This window comes from Pristiophorus japonicus, chromosome 3 (assembly GCF_044704955.1).
Source record: "Pristiophorus japonicus isolate sPriJap1 chromosome 3, sPriJap1.hap1, whole genome shotgun sequence".
In the NCBI taxonomy this organism is placed as follows: Eukaryota; Metazoa; Chordata; class Chondrichthyes; family Pristiophoridae; genus Pristiophorus; species Pristiophorus japonicus.
In genome coordinates, this window is record NC_091979.1 from 304,497,973 (window position 1) to 304,521,846 (window position 23,874).

Sequence of the window (23,874 nt, forward strand, 5' to 3'; positions counted from 1 at the left end):
CCTTTTTTTTGGCGTGGAAGCAAGTCATCCTCGTTTCGAGGGACCGCCTATGAATGGTGATGCAGGCTCGAAGGGCCGAATGGCCTACTCCTGCACCTATTTTCTATGTTTCCCTATCTCTGTAACCTACACCATCCCGACAACCCTCCGAGATCTTTGCGTTCCTCCAACTCTGGCCTCTTGTGCATCCCCGATTTCTTTCACTCCACCATTGGTGGCCGAGGCCCTAAGTTCGAATTCTCTCCCTAAATCTCTCCACCTCTCTCTCCTCCTTTAAGGCACTTCTTAAAACCTACCGATTTGGCCAGTCTGAGACTTTGTCCTGCACGCGAGGAGCACTATATAGAGAGAGATGTTGGCAGGGCCTGGGGAGGCAGGTCTGCATCTTGTCCTCTCGGCTGGAAATGGTGCGTGATGTGCGGGAGAATGCAACAAAATAACTTTCCATAGAAAGTGCTGCTGAATTGTGGAAATAATTTTTAATATTTATACCAGAACTGTGAACAAAACAACAATTTGCATTTAGATAGTACCTTGAACATAGTAAAATGCCCCACAGGACATGTTTCAATGGACACCATCTTCAGAAAACAAGTCTGTTTGTTTACATACACAACAAAAACAGTGCACGGCTCCTAATCCTCCCCAAACAAAGTGCCAAAACTTTGTGAACACTTTTGAGATCTACCCTCGCTATCACCTAGTTTCAAAATGAATAACTGGCTCAGTAGCAGAGTGTCCTGCTGGTCTGCAGTCTTCAGGGAAAGGCTGATAGCTCCTGTCGGATGGTTCATTGCATTTTCAGTTTGCTGATTCTCACAGTGTAGGCCTCTTCCTGTTTGTGCAGCTTTTCATTTATCTCAGTCTGTGGAGACGATAGGACAGGATTAATAAAGAGACCATCATATAGGGCACTGTCTTTTACATTTGTGTTTGATAATAGGCTAACAGCAGTCAACAGCCTTTGCCCTCCCACCTTCCTGTTTTTCACTCTTGGAGGAGATGGCCCTGTCTGTACGTGATAACTGTTTATCTTACAGTTTACACCCTCCCCAATGTATATTATATCTACTGTGAGCAGGAGGCATAAGGAAATGAACGTTCAGATTAACTATTACTCATGTACTGTAAAGGAGAGATATACCTGTATTCACTGATATTCAGGCTGGGCCTGGCAACTTGATAACAAATCACTGCAAGTACTCAGAGGTTACGTGTCGAAGCACAAAATGGTTTGAAAAGAATAGGACATGAGTGTTATGTGCTGAGTGCTTTCCCTTCAAATATATGTGAGCAGTCATGCAGCCTACTCATTTTAATTCAAAGTTCTTTCATTCAAATTATCTGTTTGAATCAAAATAGTGCAAAAAAACCCTTCCTGTGTTGTTTTATGCAAATTGCATAATTTGAGCTACCGGATAATTTTATTTTTTTTGATCAAAAAACATTTTGAATATACTGTGCTCGGCTAGTAAACTCTGACAAATCCCAAAGGCACATACACATTGCTCAATTAGAACTCGACAGTAGTGAGAGTGAAACTGCTGGTCGCACTGATTGGATTGTCAGACCATCAATTGCTACTTTTGATGGGGTAGTAAAACTTAAAATATAAGATCGTCCAGAAGTGGGAGATATAAATTCATACAACTGAACCACACAAGCCTATGTGCAACATAAGAGGGCTAAATGTAATGAAAATTCTATCAATTTATGTGATGGTTTTGTGTGTTAGTTTGTAAGATTATAGAGTACCTGGTAAAGTCAGATTATAGAGTACCTGGTAAAGTCAGATTATTAAGAGTACCTAGTAAGGTCAGATTATAGAGTGCCTGGTAAGTAGGATTGTATATGCTCTGTGGAAGCAGCGAATATGATGTTCCCCTTTCTTCATTCTGTTACTTGTGCACGTACATATTAAACAAATACATCACAGACTCCACCTAGTGGCCATAGGTTTCACTTGCCGACTTAAGATTTATTTCACAAATTGATTTAAGATAATATGAGTAGTGACTAATGCAGCAGAATCGGGGTCAAGTGAATTAATGCAAAAGGCAGCTGTCTGCTGCTTTGATTAGCTGAGATTCTCTCAGAGAACATGGATGGGCCATCATTTACTAAAAGCATTACCAGCTGCCTCACAACAAACCACTGCTAGTTGTTACTACAAAATATTTCTGTTCTCCGTTTTTCCACTGACAACAATTCCAGCTTTGCTCTCAGAAGCATATCTTACTCGACATCTTTTAGTGTATAACAGGAGTTACTATTTCATTCTGCTCCTCTTTATTCCCAAAAGTTTTCTCCAGAATTAGGGAGATGGGGGGTTTACCTGGTACTGCAGTGTTAATATTGGGAGTGCACCACAACACAATGTTGGAAAGTTATTGCCTTTGTCGGGCAATATCCAATTTCTGGGCATCTCACCTCAGGAACGAATGGCCTTGGAGGGAATGTAGTGCAGTTTCACTAGAATGATACCGGGGCTCAGAGGGTTAAACTATGCCAACAGGTTGCATAGACTAGGCTTGTATTCCCTTGAGTTAAGAAGATTGAGGGGTGATCTGATGGAGGTGTTTAAAATGTTAAAAGGGTTTGATAGGGTAGATACAGAGGGCTCAATTTTCTCCAAGGCCATTTTTTGGCGTATTGTAAGAGTTACGCCCGTTTTTTTTTGGCTCTGACTACTCCAAAAAAATAACTTGCAAGTTTCCCCGTTCTATTTTTTAGTGCCATGCAGCCTGTCCTTTAGATTCAGGGGAGGGAGACTAATATTTGCACCGAAAAAACGATGCCCCCCTTCTGTGCATACATGCAAAAAAAAAATGTAGTTTTTTAATGTGACTGCTATGGGCGCGCATGCCCAGTACAGCTCCCGGTCTGCATTCGGCCATTTTTAAAGAGCCAGTTGTGTGTGAGAACTTTAATTCTCAGTGGAAAAATTGGAACTGCAATACAATATGCAACGTGGCTCAAGGACCAAGAATTTCACACAGGATAAAGTGGAGGCATTAGTTACTGTAATTGAGGCCAGATGGCATGAGCTGGACACCAGCAGAGGTCACATAAAGTTTCACCAAAAGAACTGAAGAAACGCTGGAACCAACTTGCAGAAGATTACTGTGCAATGGTGACCACCCTGTGGTCTGGAGTGCAGAAAGTGGCAGGACCTTGGTCAAGTAGTTAGTGTAAGTAATATTTTCATTTAGTCACTGGAATTGCAATTGTAAATGTGACCACCTGTATGTCCCACCCAGCAGAAAGACACCTTCTCTAAAAAGTTATATTTTCATTTTTGCAGAGGAAGGTGGCACACAACAAAAGGGAAATAACTCGAACAGGAGGAGGCCCAGCAAATCTGCACCCACTGACACCCTTGGAAGACAGGGTCGCTGCTTTGATGGGTCCTGTAAACATTGTAACTGTGTAAGACTTGCCACCAGAAGGCGCAACTGTTGGAGGCCCAAGGGTCACCTGCATACCTCGTGGAAAGGAGTATAAAAGGTTGTCTGCCATGTTGCTTAGGCACTCTGGAGTTGTATTAAAGAGACGAAGGTCACATCAGTTTTAGCTCACAGTACTCAGTCTTATGGAGCTCTTCCATACCTAACAATTGGCGACGAGTAAAAGATTACAAACTTTCACGCGGCCATGGCTGCCATTGGTATTTTAGAGATTTGTAGAGGGTGATTATTGGGAAGCCTTTGTTGAGCATCTCGACCAGTACTTTGTGGCCAACGAGCTGGATGGGGAATGATAAAGCAATCAAGCGCAGGGCGATTCTCCTCACAATATACGGCCTCATCAAGAATCTGCTAGCACCAGAGAAACCAGTGGAGATGACATATACAGAGTTGTGTACGCTGGTTCGGAACCACCTCAAGCCGAAGGTGAGCATCTTAATGGCCAGGTATCACTTCTACACGCACCTCCACTCCGAGGGCCAGGACGTGGCAAGGCAACAGAGCAGAGTAGCACTGGGGTAAATGTAAACCACAAGGTGATAGGAAGGGACAATATGTATGAATGTAAAGGGGCTGCAGGAGGGGTCAAAACTAAAAATCATGGTTTAAAAACTAGTATTAAAACACTCTACCTAAACGCACGCAGCATTCAAAATAAAGTAAATGAGTTAACGGCACAAATCATTACAAATGGGTATGATTTGGTGCCCATTACAGAAACGTGGTTGCAGGTGGCCAAGAGTGGGAATTAAACATACAGGGGTATCTGACAATTCGGAAAGATAGAGAAGAAGGGAAAGGAGGTGGGGTAGCTCTGTTAATAAAGGATGATATCAGGGCAGTTGTGATAGACGATATTGGCTCTAATGAACAAAATGTTGAATCATTATGGGTGTAATTTTGAGATAGTAAGGGGAAAAAGTCACTGGTGGGCGTAGTTTATAGGCCCCCAAATAATAACTTCACGGTGGGACGGGCAATAATCAAGGGAATAATGGAGGCATGTGAAAAAGGAATGGCAGTAATCATGGGGGGTTTTAACCTACATATCGATTGGTCAAATCAAATCGCACGGGGTAGCCTTGAGGAGGAATTCATAGAATGCATATGGGATTGTTTCTTAGAACAGTATGTTACAGAACCTACAAGGGAGCAAGCTATCTTAGATCTGGTCCTGTGTAATGAAACAGGAATAATAAACGATCTCCAAGTAAAAGATCCTCTCGGAATGAGTGATCACAGTATGGTTGAATTTGTAATACAGATTGAGGGTGAGGAAGTAGTGTCTCAAATGAGCGTACTATGCTTAAACAAAGGGGACTACAGTGGGATGAGGGCAGAGTTGGCTAAAGTAGACTGGAAACACAGACTAAACGGTGGTACAATTGAGGAACAGTGGAGGACTTTTAAAGAGCTCTTTCATAGTGCTCAACAAAAATATATTCTAGTGAAAAAGAAGGGCGGTAAGAGAAGGGATAACCAGCCGTGGATAACCAAGGAAATAAAGGAGAGTATCAAATTAAAAACCAATGCGTATAAGGTGGCCAAGGTTAGTGGGAAACTCGAAGATTGGGAAAATTTTAAACGACAGCAAAGAAAGCAATAAAGAAAGGAAAGATAGATTACGAAAGTAAACTTGCGCAAAACATAAAAACAGATAGTAAAAACTTTTACCGATATATAAAACGGAAAAGAGTGACTAAAGTAAATGTTGGTCTCTTAGAAGATGAGAAGGGGGATTTAATAATGGGAAATGTGGAAATGGCTGAGACCTTAAACAATTATTTTGCTTCGGTCTTCACAGTGGAAGACACAAAAACCATGCCAAAAATTGCTGGTCACGGGAATGTGGGAAGGGAGGACCTTGAGACAATCACTATCTCTAGGGGGGTAGTGCTGGACAGGCTAATGGGACTCAAGGTAGACAAGTCCCCTGGTCCTGATGAAATGCATCCTAGGGTATTAAAAGAGATGGCGGAAGTTATAGCAGATGCATTCGTTATAATCTACCAAAATTCTCTGGACTCTGGGGAGGTACCAGCAGATTGGAAAGCAGCTAATGTAACGCCTCTGTTTAAAAAAGGGGACAGACAAAAGGCAGGTAACTATAGGCCGGTTAGTTTAACATCTGTAGTGGGGAAAATGCTTGAAGCTATCATTAAGGAAGAAATAGTGGGACATCTAGATAGGAATAGTGCAATCAAGCAGATGCAACATGGATTCATGAAGGGGAAATCATGTTTAACTAATTTACTGGAATTCTTTGAGGATATAACGAGCATGGTGGATAGAGGTGTACCGATGGATGTGGTGTATTTAGATTTCCAAAAGGCATTCGATAAGGTGCCACACAAAAGGTTACTGCAGAAGATAAAGGTACGCAGAGTCAGAGGAAATGTATTAGCATGGATCGAGAATTGGCTGGCTAACAGAAAGCAGAAAGTCGGGATAAATGGGTCCTTTTCGGGTTGGAAATCGGTGGTTAGTGGTGTGCCACAGGGATCGGTGCTGGGACCACAACTGTTTACAATATACATAGATGACCTGGAAGAGGGGACAGAGTGTAGTGTAACAAGCAGATGACACAAAGATTAGTGGGAAAGCGGGTTGTGTAGAGGACACAGAGAGGCTGCAAAGAGATTTAGATAGGTTAAGCGAATGGGCTAAGATTTGGCAGATGGAATACAATGTTGGAAAATGTGAGGTCATCCACCTTGGGAAAAAAAACAGTAAAAGGGAATATTATTTGAATGGGGAGAATTTGCAACATGCTGCGGTGCAGAGGGACCTGGGGGTCATTGTGCATGAATCCCAAAAAGTTAGTTTGCAGGTGCAGCAGGTAATCAGGAAGGCGAATGGAATGTTGGCCTTCATTGCGAGAGGGATGGAGTACAAAAGCAGGGAGGTCCTGCTGCAACTGTACAGGGTATTGGTGAGGCCGCACCTGGAGTACTGTGTGCAGTTTTGGTCACCTTACTTAAGGAAGGATATACTAGCTTTGGAGGGGGTACAGAGACGATTCATAGGCTGATTCTGGAGATGAGGGGGTTACCTTATGATGATAGATTGAGTAGACTGGGTCTTTACTCGTTGAAGTTCAGAAGGATGAGGGGTGATCTTATAGAAACATTTAAAATAATGAAAGGGTTAGACAGGATAGAGGCAGAGAGGTTGTTTCCACTGGTCGGGGAGACTAGAACTAGGGGGCACAGCCTCAAAATATAGGGGAGCCAATTTAAAACCGAGTTGAGAAGGAATTTCTTCTCCCAGAGGGTTGTGAATCTGTGGAATTCTCTGTCCAAGGAAGCAGTTGAGGCTAGCTCATTGAATGTATTCAAATCACAGATAGATAGATTTTTAACCAATAAGGGAATTCAGGGTTACGGGGAGCGGGCGGGTAAGGCGAGCTGAGTCCACGGCCAGATCAGCAGGCTCGAGGGGATAGATGGCCTACTCCTGTTCCTAATTCTTATGTTCTTATGACCTGAGACGCCTTGTGGGAACTTGCGAATTTGCTGGATTTTTGGAGGAAATGCTGCGGGACTTTGTTGTGATTGGCATCGGCCATGAGGTCATTCTTCGCAAGCTGCTGTCCGCCGAATCCCTCGACCAGCACGACAGTCCAGGCATTCATATCCACAAGCGATAATACCAGACAGATATCTTCACAGCATCGAAGCTCACCGGCAAGTACTGTGCATAAAATAATGTCACTAGCAGGCAGAACTGCATATGGTAGGGCCTGCACGCCTGCAGCTGCAAGACCTAGGATGACTCAGAGTCCGGCATCAGGCGTGAATGCAAATCCATTAGCACCATGTTGGCACTGCGAGGGTAATCATCGAGCCCATGTCGATTCAAGCACCACGTGTGCAAAGGCTGCGAAACAATGGGGCACCTCCAGCGAATGTGCAAGTGTGCTGCAACTCACCACGTGGCAGAGTCGGCAAAGGATGATCGATCCGGCGTGGATCACGCAGAACAAACAAGAGAGGCAACTCAACCCGAGGAAGAAGTGTATGGGGTACACACCTTCACCACCAAGAGCCGTCCTATCATGCTGAAAGTCAAACTGAACGGTATTCTGGTATCAATGGAGTTGGACACGGGGGCGAGTCAGTCAATTATGAGCCAGAAAGCTTTTGAGAAATTGTGGGGCAACAAGGCACAAAGACACAAACTGAGCCCGATTCAGACAAAGCTGTGCACCTACACCAACGTGCTCATACCAGTTATTGGCAGTGCGGCAGTTAAGGTATCGTAAGATGGAGCTGTGCATGATTTGCCACTGTGGATTGTACCAGGCGATGGCCCAACGCTATTCGGCAGAAGCTGGCTGGGAAAAATTCGATGGAACTGGGACGACATCAAAGCACTATCTTCAGTGGATGATGCCTCGTGTGCCCAAGTGCTGAGCAAGTTTCCATCGCTATTTGAACCAGGCATCGGCAATTTCACAGACGCCAAGGTGCAGAACAATCTAGTCCCCGATGCAAGGCCCGTTCATCACAAGGCTCGAGCGGTTCCATATATGATGAGGGAGAAAGTCGAGATCGAACTGGACAGACTTCAACGAGAGGGAATCATATCACCAGTCGAGTTCAACGAGTGGGCCAGTCCGATTGTTCCGGTGTTGAAAAGCAATGGCACGGTCAGAATCTGCGGAGACTACAAGTGAACAATCAACTGAGACTTGTTACAGGAGCAGTACCTGCTACCTAAGACGGATGACCTGTTTGCAACGTTAGCAGGGGGGAAGTCGTTCACCAAGTTGTACCTAACCTCCGCCTACATGACACAGAAACTGGCTGAATCTTCAAAAAGATTGATGTGCATCAACACGCTCAAAGGACTGTTTATATACCACAGGTGCCCTTTTGGGATTCGCTCGGCTGCTGCCATCTTCCAGAGGAACATGGAGAGTTTGCTGCAATTAGTTCCGCATACCGTTGTGTTTCAAGACGACATCCTGATCACCGGTCGTGACACCATCGAACACCTACACAACCTGGAAGAGGTTCTAATTCGACTAGACAGAGTGGGACTCAGGCTGAAACACTCCAAGTGTGTTTTCCTGGCGCCAAAGGTCAAATTTTTGAGGAGAAAGATTGCGGCAGACGGCATCAGGCCCACGGACTCAAAGACAGAAGCCATCAAGAATGCACCCAGACCACAGAATGTGACAGAGCTGCGTTCGTTCCTGGGACATCTCAACTATTTTGGTAACTTTATACCCGGGTTAAGCACTTTGCTGGAAACGTTGCACATGTTACTACGTAAGGGTGACAACTGGGTTTGGGGTAAATCTCAAGAGACAGCCTTTGAGAAGGCCAGAAAACTACTTTGTTCTAATAAGTTACTTGTACTGTATGACCCGTGTAAACGATTAGTGCTAGCTTGTGATGCATCTTCGTACGGGGTCGGCTGTGTGTTACAGCAAACCAATGTATTGGGCAAACTTCAACAGGTTGCATACGCGTCTAGAAGTCTGTCTAAGGCTGAAAGAGCCTACAGTATGGTCGAGAAAGAGGTGTTAGCATGTGTATATGGGGTTAAGAAAATGCACCAATACCTATTTGGACTTCGGTTTGAGCTTGAAACTGACCACAAGCCGTTCATTTCGCTGTTTTCAGAAAGCAAAGGTATAAACACCAATGCTTCGTCCCGCATCCAAAGATGGGCACTAACATTATCCACCTATGACTGTGTTATCCGCCATAGACCAGGCACTGAAAACTGTGCTGATGCCCTCAGTGGGCTACCTTTGCCCACTACCGGGGTGGAAATGGCACAGCCCGCAGATTTGCTTCTGGTCATGGATGCTTTTGAGAACGAGGGGTCACGCGTCACTGCTCACCAGATCAGGACCTGGACCAGCCAGGATCCTGTGCTATCACTTGTAAAAAGTTGCGTCCTCAATGGGAGCTGGTCGGCCATTCCAGGGGAAATGCAAAATGAAATTAAGCCGTTTCACCGACGCAAAAGATGAAATGTCCATCCAGTCGGATTGTTTCTTATGGGGTAATCGGGGATTTTGCCAAAAAAAGGCAGGGAAACGTTTATACGCGACCTACACAATGCACACCCAGGCATAGTCATGATGAAGGCTATAGCCAGATCGCATGTTTGGTGGCCCGGCATTGACTCGGACTTAGTGCAACACGTGCTCACAATTGAGCAATGCACCAAGGGAGGCCTCATTGAGTCTGTGGTCATGGCCCTCTAAACCGTGGTCAAGGATCCACGCAGATTTTGCTGGCTTCTTTCTCAGAAAGATGTTTTAGTTGTAGTGGACGCTTACTCTAAATAGATTAACTGTGCAATTATGTCAACCAGCACATCCACTGCCACCATTGAAAGCCTCCGGGCTATGTTCGCCATCCATGGCTTGCCCGACATCCTTGTCAGTGACAATGGACCGTGTTTCACCAGCTCGGAATTCAACGAGTTTATGACCCACATTAGCATCAAGCATGTCAGGTCTGCCCCGTTTAAGCCTGCATCCAACGGTCAAGCGGACCGGGCAGTCCAAACCATCAAGCAGAGCTTGAAACGCGTGACGGAAGGCTCCTTGCAGACCCGCTTATCTCGGGTTCTGCTCAGTTAGCGGATGGGACCCCACTCGCTCACTGGGGTTCCCTCTGCAGAATTGTTAATGAAGAGAGCACTCAAAACCAGGCTCTCCTTAGTCCACCTGGATCTAAATGATCATGTGCAAACCCGGCGTCACCAGCAAAACATGTACCATGATCGCACGGCTGTATCGCATGACAATTGATGTTAACGACCCTGTATTTGTCCTTAATTATGGTCGTGGTCCTAAATGGGTCGCTGGCACTGTCTTGGCCAAGGAGGGGAATAGAGCGTTTATAGTCAAACTATTGAATGGACAAACGTGCAGAAAGAATTGGGTTCAGACCAAACTGCGGTTCACCGACAACCAGGAACAATCTGAAGAGGACATTAGCATCACCGATCCACCAGCACACACCCAGCCAGCAATCGACTTCGCTGTCAATCAAGAGGATGAACCCACCATTCCCAACAGTCCTGTCAGACCAGCCGCGCCGCAGTGCAGCAATTGTCCGACCAACTCACCTATGCCAGAGTTTGAACTCAGATGATCAACCAGGGAGCGTAGGGCTCCGGATCATCTCAACTTGAAAATAATTTGTATCAAAGACTTTGGTGGGGGGGGGGGGGGGGGGCGGAGATATTATGTATGTAACTGTGTAAGACTTGCCACCAGAGGGCGCAACTGTTGGAGGCCCAAGGGTCACCTGCACACCTCGTGGAAGGGAGTATAAAAGGTTGTCTGCCATGCTGATTAGGCACTCTGGAGTTGTAGTAAAGAGACTAAGGTCACATCAGTTTTAGCTCACAGTACTCAGTCTTGTGGAGTTCTTCCATACCTAACAGGTCCTGCCTGGAGAAAAGCAAACACCACTGCACAAGCTGGACCCACACTCGAGGGAGAGGGTAAGTCCTGCAAATTTAACATTCTGGCTTTGCTAAATGTTAAGTACTGCGCAGGCTAGCCATGCTTCGGTTCATGGGGCTGTCTCCGTCAGCTACGCTTCGGTTGATGCAATGTGCTATCATTCATCGTGGTCTTTCAAATTAACCTGTGCCTGTAGTCATGCCACCCTGCCCCCTCCTCTGCTGCAAACCATTTGTCTGTTCTGTTGTATTTTGCAGAACTTGAGGCCAATCCTGGCGAGGCTGAAGTCGATGCAGAAGATTCAAACGCGCACGGGCCTGAAGAGAATATCTTCCAATCCCACTTTCTAGACCAAGAGCATGGGGATGGATGAAGCCCCCACTGTTGTACTCACTCTGGAGGAGGTGTAGCTGCCGCCTATTGAGGTGCCAGGCCCTTTTCTGAGTTGTACGAGCGTTGGGACATTCCATGGTTTCTCACAGTCGAGGCTGGGGATTCCAGTGAGATGTAGCGAGGCACATCCTGGGTCACACCGTCCGAGGCTGCGGGTACCAGTGGGATGCAGCAAGCCACACTCAGGGTGAGGAGGGGAAGGAGGGCTCCTAGACGCTCTCCTGAGGTGCAGGATCTAACAGATGTGGTTCAGATGATAGCGGAGAGCATTGACCTTGCGCAATCACTCCTGGGCACCATCAGTGGGGTGGGTGATGAGGTATCGGGACTGTCGGGAGAAGTAACAACACTCTCACGAGAAATTGGAACACTGTCGGTACATGTGAGGGAGGGAATGTCGCAGGTAGCTGATATACTGTCGGTGAACATAAGGGAGGGTATATTGCAATTCGCTGATACACTGTTGGTGAACATGAGGGAGGGAATGATGCAGGTAGTTGAGGCACTTTTAGGGCACATGAGGGAGGGAATGTCGGAGTTAGCTGCTGCAATAAGGGAACACGCCCAGACCCCGCGGCCATTGACAGAATCAAATGTCACTCCCACTCCAATCCTCAGACCAGCCTCTGAAGAGGCCCAAGCTGGACATTCCACATTAGCGACTGCCCAAACCCCCCATCAAGAAGTGCGCATTACCCGAGATGTTTGAAAGAATAAGCTTGGTACCAACCCGAGAAACGCTGCGCCACTGCCTGCGAGCAGGGATGGAGTCAACAAGACCAGTCTTAGAATAAGGTGGAGGAGAGATGGGTGAAGCCTTTCTTTGCTACTGCTGTTGTTGTTGTTATTATTGTTACAGTTGTAACTGTTCTCAATTTAAAAGTTTTTTCGAAGTTAGGTAAATTTACAAGTTTAGAAGTTTGTAAGTGATCTTAAAGTTTGTAAGTGATCTTAACTGAAAACTTTAAAGTTTGATACAAGAATATTTTTATTAAAGTTAAGTACAAACAAGTGTTAAACTTTTGAATAAAATATATTTTAAATGATAACTGAATCACTTCCATTATTTGATCCATTATTAACACAACCTTTAAAACTAAAAAAGAATAATTTCCATTATTTGTTCCATTAATACAACACAACACAACATTACGGAACAGGTCCTAACAGTAAACATGGTCCATGTGGAATAGTTGCCGCTGAGCCTTCAGGCAGCAAAGCGTTCATGGATGAGCTGCTGGAGCAAGGCTCGAGCAATCTTTAAAGGGGCACGATGGCCTGCCCTTCTCTGCCGTCGTGCTCCGGGTTTAGGTAGTTGCATGGCTTCCTCATCCTCCTCCTCCTCGTCATCTGCATCTTCCTCCTCATCATCAGCCACTGTCACCTCAGGTGGGTCTTCTACTATCAGCTGCTGCTGCCTCATGATGGCTAAGTTATGCAGCATGCAGCACATAACAGTGAATTGACCGACAATCTCAGGGGAGTATTGCAAGTAGCGTCCGGAATGGTCCAGGCATTGGAAATGCTGTTTCAAGATGCCAATGGTCCTCTCTATTATGCTGCGTGTCGCAATGTGCGACATGTTGTATTCCCGGTCAGCTTCCATCTGGGTTATGAGCCAGGTGCCGAGGCCGTACCCTTTGTCTCCCAGTAGCCAGCTCTGCCCTTCTGGCTGCTACTGAAACATGGCAGATATAGCGCTCTCGCATAGGATGAATGCATCATGGGTGCTCCCAGGGTATCTCGCATCAACTGACATGATGCGATGCATGTCATCACACACGAGCTGCACATTCACGGAGTGGAAGCCTTTTCTCTTCCTGTGCATTTTGGAATCCTCCAAAGATGGTCACAAGGCAATGTGAGTACAATCAATGCAGCCCTGTACCTTTGGGAAGCCAGCAATCCTGGAGAAGTCTACAGCCCTATCACACATTGCCTGAGTGGTCATGGGGAACTTTATGTCGTCATTCTTCTGGGCATATAGTGCAGCAGTCACCTGCCGAATGCAGATATGCGTTGCATGTTGAGAAATGGCGCACACATCCCCAGTTGTGGCCTGTGTCATGTATGCAACCTTCATACAACTGTAACCTTCATGTAACTGTAACCTTCAAGCAACCACACTGTACACTGTATATATGTCCTGGCAATGCACACCTTGACCACAGGGTGAACTTGTGGGAGACACTCCTCACCTGGGCACTCAGGTATTTAAAGGGAGGTCCCACGCAGGGTCATCACTTCTTGGTCCTGGGAATAAAGAAAGGTCACGCAGTGACCGTGTCTGCAGTACATGCCTCGTGTGATTCAGTAGCAAGGTGCAGAGACACCACAGCCTGGAATGATCAAATTGCATAGAATGAAAGTGCAGCTGTAACCTTTACTTCAACTGACAAAGCAGTCCTCCTGATGCTTCTAGGTTGCAGGTCGGCTTTTACTAACTCACAGATCTCGGTTACAACTTCTTTGCAGAAATGCAGCCTTCTCACACAGGTGCAGGTATGAATGCCTGTCTCGATATACCAGACGTGGATAAAGCCTCTGCGCATCATCCTAAGGTTCCTTATGCGATGATGTGGAATTAATCGTCTCCTCCACAGCACCATTATACAGAAGGCTTGCAGAAGCTGTGGCATTGTCAATATTGCCCCCATAATTAAATTGTATCTTTGCAAGAAGCTGAAAACAGCAGGACAAAGTTAAAGCTTCTCTCCTCTCTCTCCCCAAGGTCGATGCCCTAGTATACACCCTGGTCTGCGCATGTGCAATAGGCTTGCTTAGAACGGGAAGCTAGGCATTCAACGAGGACATTTGGTACAACGAAGTCTAATGCAATTCTTTAATTATAGATTTTTTTCCAAGTACCACCCCACCACCGACCGAACGTTTCATCACCGGGCTTAAGGGTCATGCAGTAGAATTCCTCCCTTGGCCGGACACAGGGGCTCGGCAAAGACCGCCACCCCCCCCCCCCCGCCCCTCTTTTGCACAGTGTAAGGCTTCTCATCCCTTCAGTTCGGCTTTCACACCACACCCCCCGGGCTTCTTTTGAAGCCGAGCCCGAGCACCTGTTCTGGGCGAGGGAACGATTCTGCCAGCCGATGCTCCGACCTTCGGGCCCAGTGAGGAGACGTTTGGTGGTGGCGTGGCACTTTGAAAAAAAATCCAAAATTAAAGAATTGCATTAGACTAACCTTTTTCTCCGTTTTGAGTTTGAAAAAAATTAATCTTCACGATGAATATTCAATGTCTTCTTGACTCCCTCCAAAACTTTGCATAAAAACAATGGCGCCTTTCTGCACCGATTTTTTAATGTGCGCTGGTTTTTCTTAAGTGCCCAGAAGGAGCAATCACATACGCCGTCCTAGGAAAAATGTAAGTTGGCCAAACTTGCTTAAATCTGAAAAACTGGCGCAGACATCAGGTTACATCCCCTATGATGCAAAAAAATACTAATCTAAAAAAATCGTAACTAACTGAGTTACGCTGACGTAGAAACTTTGGATATTTTAATTTAGGCCAAAAAAAGCAGCGCGCACAAAAAAACAGCACAGATAACTGGCGAAAATTGAGCCCTCTTGGATAGATTTTTGTTAGATAAGAATATTAAGGGATTTGGAGCAAAGGCGGATAAATGGAGTTGAGGTACAGATTAGCCATGATCTAACCGCTCGAGAGGCTGAATAGCCTGTTCCTGTGTCTAATATTCCTATATCCCATTGCAGCTTGGGTCAGTCACAATTTGAATAGTGGAGGGAAGGGAACGTTTCAGAGAAAGAGGTGTGTGTGCCTTGTGAAAATCTGGCTCCAGCACAACAGGAAACTGCGGCACGGCTTTAGAGATGGGGAAACTGGTCTCGGCTACTTTTTGACACCAGCCACTCGTGGAGAGGTGAGTGGATGGACAAGTACAGAACTAGTGTCAGCTGTGGCTCAGTGGGTAGCACTCTCACCTCTGAGTGAAGAAGGTTGTGGGTTCAAGTCCCACTCCAGAGACTTAAGCACAAACATTTAGGCTGACACTCCAGTGCAGTGTGTGAGGCAAATAAGCTTGAACAATTTTAAGAGTAGACAATATGAGGGGACCTGGCCACATATTAATAGGCAGAAATATAGCCTTCCGGTAATTTTCAAAGATCCACTCATGCCTGTAAACACACCTGCTGTAGTTTGAAGGGCCTCAAACAATGTCCAAAGACCAAATGTTATTTATTTCAACATGAACCATACACTTCTTAAGAATTAGAAGAACGAGTTGGGCATAGAGACTTAACTATGGTGTTGGGGATGAGCATGTGTAGAACATATCTGTGCCCTTCTTTATTTGGTGCAGATTAAGGTTGTGAAATGAGAATAAAGTGGAGATCACAGGAGTGATAACTGCTGGAACTGTAGATCTACATCGGTAGAAATTCAGCATAACTGATGGAGCTGGCGTTGGACCTGACTGAACGTGCACGCTGCTCTTCATATCTGCTACCCTGGTGCGGCATGCAAGATCACCAGCAACTTGGCTTTTTAATCCTCCAAATCAGAAATCCACAAGTATTTTCCAATTGCTTGAAATGGGATTCACAAACTCTCCCTTTATAGGGACACACTTCACTTACCAAAGCAGGTTATCAGAAGTCAAGGCTCAGGGATGCCCAAATATGTGTTTTGCTGGAGTTTAATCAGGTACAACCATACCGCCTCCCAGCGTCTCGCTGCTTGTCCAGCTAGGACTGCCCTACTCGCCAGGGCATTGGCTTGCAGGGATACCTGGAGCTATGAGGGAAGAATCCTAGCCCCCACTGACAGGTCTGTCCTTCTAAGCCTCATTACTGAGCCTAATTGCCTGGTCAATTAGCAAAAGTACTACGCAGGACTTGGCTGGTTCAGGTATCAAATGACTGAGTCTGCCATTGAGGAACAATTCAGTCCCAATATTCTATTGTCTGACATGTTAATTTGATGCTAACTCAACCTCAAAGAGGTGTTACCCAACTAGGAATTAGTAATTATGAGCAAGCCACATAGAACTGGATCTCTTTCTATGGAAAATACTGATGAAATATGCAGAGTAACTATATATTTCAACTTGTAACTTGTGGTTAAATCGCTCCATGGCCTCAAACCTCTCTACCCCTGTAACCTCCTTCAGCACTACACCTCACACCCAGTTTCTCCCTTGTGCATTCAACCCCTCCCTTCATTCCGCCACTGGCAAACATGCTTTCAGCCACCAAGACTACACAATTTAAAATTCTTTCCCTATACGCATTTGGCTCTTCTCCTTCCATTCCTCACTCAAGCATCCCCTTAAAGCCCACCACTTTAACCAAGCTTTTGGTCATCCCTCCTAATCTCTTCTTTCGTTTGACATCCAAATTTTGTCACCATACACTTTTGTGAAACACCTTAGGATGCTTTTCTACGTTAAAGGCGCTATATAAATGTAAATCACTAAGCTACACCACTCATCATCATCATTATCCTAGGCAGTCCCTCAGAATCGAGAAAGACTTGCTTCCACTCCTCTTTGGTGGCTGAACAGTCCAATATGAGAGCCACAGACTCTGTCACAGGTTGAACAGATAGTCGTTGAGGGAAGGGGTGGGTGGGATTGATATGCCGCACGCTCTTTCCGCTGCCTGCGCTTGATTTCTGCATGCTCTCGGCATTGACACTCGAGGTGCTCAGCGCCCTCCCAGATGCACTTCCTCCACTTAGGGCGATCTTGGGCCAGGGTCTCCCAGGTGTCAGTGGGGGCGTCGCACTTTATCAGGGAGGCTTTGAGGGTGTCCTTGTAACGTTTCTGCTGCCTACCTTTGGCTCATTTGCCGTGAAGGAACACCGAGTAGAGCACTTGCTTTGGGAGTCTCGTGTCTGGCATGCAAACTATGTGGCCTGCCCAGCAGAGCTGATCAAGTGTGTTCAGTGCTTCAATGCTGGGGATGTTGGCCTGGACGAGGATGCTGATGTTGATGCGCCTGTCCTCCCAGGGGATTTGTAGGATTTTATGGAGACATCGTTAGTGATATTTCTCCAGCGACTTGAGGTGTCTACTGTACATGGTTCATGTCTCTGAGCCATACAGGAGGGCAGGTATTACTACAGCCCTGTCGAGCATGAGCTTGGTGGCAGTTTTGAGGGCCTGGTTTTCAAATACTCTTTTCCTCAGGCGGCCGCAGGCTGGACTGGCGCACTGGAGGCGGTGTTGGATCTCGTCGTCAACACCTGCTCTTGTTGATAGGTGGCTCCCGAGATATGGGAAGTGGTCCACGGTGTCCAGGGCCGTGCCGTGGATCTTGATGACTGGGGGGAATGCTGTGCGGTGAGGACAGGTTTGTGGAGGACCTTTGTCTTACGGATGTTTAGCGTAGGGCCTATGCTTTCGTATGCCTCAGTAAATATGTCGACTATGTCCTGGAGTTCAGCCTCTGTATGTGCGCAGACGCCGGCACCTTCCGCGTACTGTAGCTCGACGACAGAGGTTGGGTCGTCTTGGACCTGGCCTGGAGACGGCGAAGGTTGAACAGGTTTCCGCTGGTTCTGTAATTTAGTTCCACTCCAGCGGGGTGCTTGTTGACTGTGAGGTGGAGCATGGTGGCGAGGAAGATTGAGAAGAGGGTTGGGGCGATGACGCAGCCCTGTTTGACCCCGGTCCGGACGTGGATTGGGTCTGTAATGGATCCGTTGGTAAGGATCACGGCCTGCATGTCGTCATGGAGCAGGCGGAGGATGGTGACGAACGTTTGGGGGCATCCGAAATGGAGGAGGACGCTCCAAAGATCCTCGTGGTTGACAGTGTCAAAGGCCTTTGTAAGGTCGAAGAAGGCCATGTATAAGGGCTGGCGCTGTTCCCTGCATTTTTCCTGTAGCTGTTGTGCTGCAAAAGTCATGTCCGCTGTGCCCCGTAGGAGACGAAATCTGCACTGTGACTCCGGCAGGAGCTCCTCGGCCACAGGAGAAGACGGTTGAGGAGAACTCTAGCGACGACTTTCCCAGTGGCTGATAACAGGAAGATTCCTCTGTAGTTGCCGCAGTCGGACTTGTCCCCTTTTTAAAAGGTGGTCACGATTACCGCATCTCTGAGATCCCCCGGCATGCTCTCCTCCCTCCAGATGAGAGAGATGAGGTCGTGTATTCGCGCCAGCAATGCCTCAGCAGGGATTCCATCCGCACCCGTAGCCTTGTTGTTTTTAAGCTGTCTTATGGCTTTTTCTACCTCGTGCAGTGTTGGGGTCTCACTGAGATGGTGGCGGGTCGCATGCTGCGGGATGGAGTCGAGAACACTCGAGTCAAAGGCAGAGTCTTGACTGAGGAGATCTTCGAAGTGCTCCTTCCAGCAGGCCCTGACTGCCTCGGTATCCTTGATGAGTGTTTCCCCGTTCTTGGCCAGCAGTGGGGTGGGGCCTTGGTTGGTTGGCCCATCGGTGGCCTTGACTGCGATGAAGAATCCTCTCACATCATGGTTGTCGGCCAGCTGCTGTATCTCCTGTGCTTTCTTCATCCACTCCTGTTCTTTAGGTCCCAGGTTTTTTGTTGGACCTCAACCTTGAGCCGTCTGTAACGTTGCTTTGCTGTTCCCAAGTTGGGTTGTTGTTTAAGCCTCAGAAATACTCTGCGCTTGCGATCTATTAGCTCTTGGATCTCCTGATCATTCTACTCAAACCAGTCCTGGTGTTTCCTGGTTGAGTGACCGAGCGTCTCTTTGCAGACACTGGTTATGGAGGCTTGGAGGGCAGACCAAGCGCTGTGGGCATTGAGCATCTCAGGGTCATCAAGGCACGCCAGGTTAGCTATGAGGCGCTGGCTGTATAGGGCTCTCTTAGCTGGATCCTTAAGTGCCCCGGCATTGACTTTTCTGCGGCACTGCTTCTGCTGTCCCCTCCGCTTTGGGGCTAGATTGATGTCGATGATGGATCGGATTAGGCGGTGGTCCATCCGTCGGCTCCTGTCATGGCGCGGGTGATGCGCACATCCATGTGATCCCTGGCTTGGACGATGACATAGTCGAGCAGGTGCCAGTGCTTGGAGCGAGGGTATTGCCACGATGCCTTGTATTTGTCCCTCTGGCGGAACAAGATGTTGGTGATGACAGGTTCGCGCTCTAGACATTTTGTCAGGAGTAGGGTACCGCTGGAGTTGGCTTTCCCTATCCCCTCTCTACCAATCACATTCCCCCGCCCCCCCCCCCCCCCCCCCCCCCCCCCCCCCCCAGAGGTCTTTATCCTTGCCAACCCTGGCGTTGAAGTCACCGAGGAGGATCAGTTTGTCGCCCACGGGGACGCAGGACAGGGATTTTTCGAGGTTGGAGTAAAAACCCTCTTTGGCCTCATCAGTTGTATCGAGTGTTGGGGCGTACGCACTGATGACTGTGGCGCACTGGTTCTGGGATAGGGTGAGTTGAAGAACATGAGGCGTTCGTTAGCCCCGCACGGGGAGTCTTTGAGGTGGTCAACCAGCTCGGTTTTGATGGTGAAGCCGACTTCGTGGAGGTAGCGTTCTTCCTCTGGTTTCCCTTTCCAGAAGGTGTAACCTCCACCTTGTTCCTTGATCTGGCCTTCCCCTGCCCGCCGGGTCTCGCTTAGGGCGGCAATGTTGATATCAAAGCGTTTAAGTTCCCGGGCAACGATGGCAGTGCGGCGTTCTGGCCTGTCGCTGTTGGGGTTGTCCATGAGGGTCTTGACCTTCCAGGTCCAAAACTTCATGTTAACGGAGTGGAAGATGCCTGTGTGTGAGTTCTTTTAACGTGGGGTGGTCGTTGCACACCGGCTACCACACGGGCTTAGCTAAGCAAGGTCTTGATCCAGTGGCAAGGGGCTCCAAGACGAATGGAGACCAGGCACTGCTATATGAGCCTAATTGCCTACGGCGAGATGTTGGCCGCAGGCTGGGCGCTGGGTAGCGGCCTTGGTGGTAGGTGGTCCAAGGCCTGGTTGGGAGCAGGCATTGGGAGGGTCAGTGGCTCACTGGGGTTCAGGGTGGGAAGGCAGGGGGGTCACAGCATGGTGCTCACCACGTAGTGGAGGTGGAGAAGAGGCCAGGTCGCCAGTGATGAAGGAGAGCTCCAGTCGTCACTGAAGGAGGAGGGGAGGCCAGTCACCGACGTGGGAGAGGGGGACCCGGTCGTCGTTGAGGAGGAGGTTGTCTGTCGCAACGGGGGGTCCAGCCGTCGTCGAGGGGGCCCAGACTCTGTCGTGGAGGAGAGGCCCATCTGCCGTCGCTGGAGGTGTTCCAATGAGATCACCGCTGGAGGGGGGTTGAGGCCCGATAGCTAGGTCCAGGTCGAGGATGCCACCTACAGAGGTCGGCGGAGGTCGCCGGGGGGGGTGTCGGAGGTCATCGAAGGATGTCGGAGGTCGCCGGTGGGTGATGTGGTGGGAAGCCTGTGGTAGGCCCAAATGACCCGAACTCGTGGGGCTCGTCGGAGGTCGCCGATGGATGGTGTTGTGGGAAGCTTGAGGTAGGTCCGAATGCCCGAACTCATGGAACCACTAGCGTGCAAGCAATCCTATAGGGTAAGTCTCCCTGCAGCAAGGAGCCACGCTCAGTGGGAGTGCAAGTCGGAGATAGTACTACAACACCATAGTGCCAATCCTCCAACCTGCGCTCTCTTTGAACGCAGCCTCCTACTGGGAGCAGAAGACTGGTGAATTTAGCCTTATCTAACAAGTAGAAACTTTTGCTACTTCACAGTAAATGAAAAATGAAATCACTTCATAAAATGAACATGGAAGTTGGATGGGTCGCCCATTTAAAACTGAGATGAGGAGAAATTTCTTCTCTCAGAGGGTTGTAAATCTGTGGAATTCGCTGCCTCAGAGAGCTGTGGAAGCTGGGACATGGAATAAATTATGACAGAAATAGACAGTTTCTTAATCGATAAGGGGATAAGGGGTTATGGGGAGTGGGCAGGGAAGTGGAGCTGAGTCCATGATCAGATCAGCCATGATCTTATTGAATGGTGGAGTAGGCTCAAGGGGCCGTATGGCCTACTCCTGCTCCTATTTCTTATGTTCTTATGAGGAAATACTTTGGCAGATAATACAACCACATTCAGTAATGATGATGAGTCGCAACTGACAGCTTATTTAATTTGTAGCTGTGCTCAGCCTCCAATGAAACCCATTTCAATTTATTTTGGCTGTACAGCATATATTCAAAATATGTTGCCTGCTGCCAAATTTTCAAGTAAAAACTCATGTTTTTTTTGTTCCTTTATAGATACAAAGGGTTAGAGTTTCCCTAACCTGTTTTTCTGGCGCTCTCACCCAAGGTGCGCCGTTTCTGTCCGCCTCCAAGCGTGCCGAAAAAAGACATTGGTATTCTGGCCGCTCCCCAGCCTCTCTTTGGTCGTGGCGCAGCATGGCCCAATGGACTGGGGGCGGAGCCAGGTCCCGGCGCTGAAAACAGTGCCGGGACCTCTGCACATGTGCGCTAGAGTCTTCTGTGTGGGAGGGGCCTGAAGCACACCGTCCCTAGCCCTGGCCGAATGGGTTCCCTCATCGGTGGCCCGCTGCGTTCTCTAAGGTAGGAGTTCCAATTTTTATTTGTTATTTACTGATTGATTTTGGTGCTTTAGGTGCAGGGTTCCTTCTATTTTATTTGCTAATTAATTGCCTATTACTTTTTGTGCTTTGTTTGGTGCTTGGTGGTGCTTTAAATATAGTTACTTGCGCCGATTCCTTAACTCTGGGTAAGGTTTTTCTGTGCGGACAGAAGTGGCAACATACGCTGACCTAAGTTAGTTTGGAGCAACTATTTGCTGGCCAAACGCCTAAAACAGGGGTAAGTGGCTGGGAACGCCCACTTTTGAAAAAAAACCTAAAAAAAAAACCTAACTAACTCACTTACACTGGCTCAAATTAAATGGCCAGAATTGCAACTGAAAAGATAGTCCAGAAAAATCAAGTTGCTCCAAAAAAAAAGGAGCAACTCCTGGGGAAACTTGGGCTCTATATTGCTAAATAATACTGAAATACATGGAAAGCAAGTCTTTAAACTTGATAATTAATATATATGCGTACATGTGCCTTGAGTGGAACCCTTTGATGGTGAAGTCTTGTTTGGCACATTAACGTTTTACTGTAACATCTATTCACAACAGCAGCTTGCATTTATATAGCATCCCGAATGGAGATGATAGAGAGGAAAGTGTGGGGCTTAGGCAGCTGGATATCAATCGTGGGGTAATGGGAGGGGAGATACCCAAGAGGCTGAAGACAGAGGAATGGAGAAATCAGGGGGAGGGGAGGGGTGAGGAGTTTGAAGTGGTTACAGAGATATGGAAGGGCAAGGCCCTTGGGATTGGAACACAAGGCAATAATTTTAAATCAGAGGAGTTGGAGGAACAGGAGCCTCAATATTAGGAAGGGGCTGATGGCCAGTTTAATTGAAAGAAAAACTATGGCTGAGTTACAGTAACCAGCCAGCTTTGGATGAATCTGCTACATTCTAGACACGGATTCAAATAATTGTTCAAAGACACACACATTGAAAATGGTATTGAGTTCAGTCATGTATCCTACGTAGTTACTGCTTGTACTATTACAAGGTGTGCCACCAGAGGGCACCGCAGTGGGAGACTTGTAGGTTACCTGTACAGGTGTGCCTGGCCTAGTATAAAAGGCAGGCCACCAGGTGTGATCCTCACTTTGGAGTTACATTAAATGGACTACCATCAGCCGGTCCAGGCAGCGGGCGGTCGAGGGGGTCGTTCAACCTGACTGCCTGCCTCTCTTCCGCTCTTACATCCGGTCCAGGGTGTCCTTGGAGATGGAGCACGCGGTGTCCACCGGTACGCTTGCGGCCTTCCGCGAGAGGTGGGCACCGGAGGGACTGGAGTGCATCATCACGCCCGGCAACCAAATTTTAATTTGATTTTACGTTTTAAAGTTTAATTTGTTTTCATTGCCGGTGCTTTTAGTGTCCCCCTCCCCTTTTATAGGGGGCACTGGAAAAATTTGATTTTAGCGCCCCAAAAAAACCAAAAAAAAATATATTAAAAAAAAAGGGGCCTTGAAAATGTCTGCTGTGTCACCCAGGTCGGGTGGCATGGTTTTAATGTTTATGTTTTTGCAGGTAAACTCAAAAGAGTTACATTAAATGGACTAAGGTCATTACAGTTCAAGCACAACACATTGTCTCGTGGAGTCATTATTAGAGCATCTGAAGACATAACAAGTTCTGTTTCTTGAGGTAGTGATCCAGAGTGAAAGGATAGCAGTCATACAACTGGCTGTTTTCTGAAGCTGACTTGAAGGAACATTTAAAAACATACCATTCAGAAACAGGGTCTGTTGACTAATGCCCGATTCAGTGATATAGAAAGAGCCTCTTGCAAGGCCCAAGGCACACACTGGTAGAGCGATGGGGTGGCCTTATTGGATGCTGCAAGGCCAGCTTATCAACCTCAGTTAAACATACTACCTGTGCTGCTTAGGGCATGCTTGGAGAGTATCACTAAGGGGCAGGGGAGCTGCTTGGAAAAATTAGCACGCAGCCACTTAACGTTAAGTGGCATTTTGGGAAGCAGGGGGAGGTGTGGGTAGAAATGATTTTAAAAAGTTATCAGCAGTTTGA

At 47.4% G+C, this 23,874-nt stretch overlaps 1 protein-coding gene across 1 annotated transcript in view; it reads right to left on the reverse strand.

Annotated features, from left to right (window-relative positions):
• Nucleotides 1-460: 460 nt before the first annotated feature.
• The window catches only part of cabcoco1 (ciliary associated calcium binding coiled-coil 1), a 57,717-nt gene continuing 34,303 nt past the window's right edge, over nt 461-23,874 (reverse strand). Inside the window, exon 5 of the mRNA XM_070874062.1 lies at nt 461-865. Coding sequence (XP_070730163.1) covers nt 791-865 — 75 coding nt within the window. The 3' untranslated portion in view covers nt 461-790. The remainder of the gene's footprint in view (nt 866-23,874) is intronic.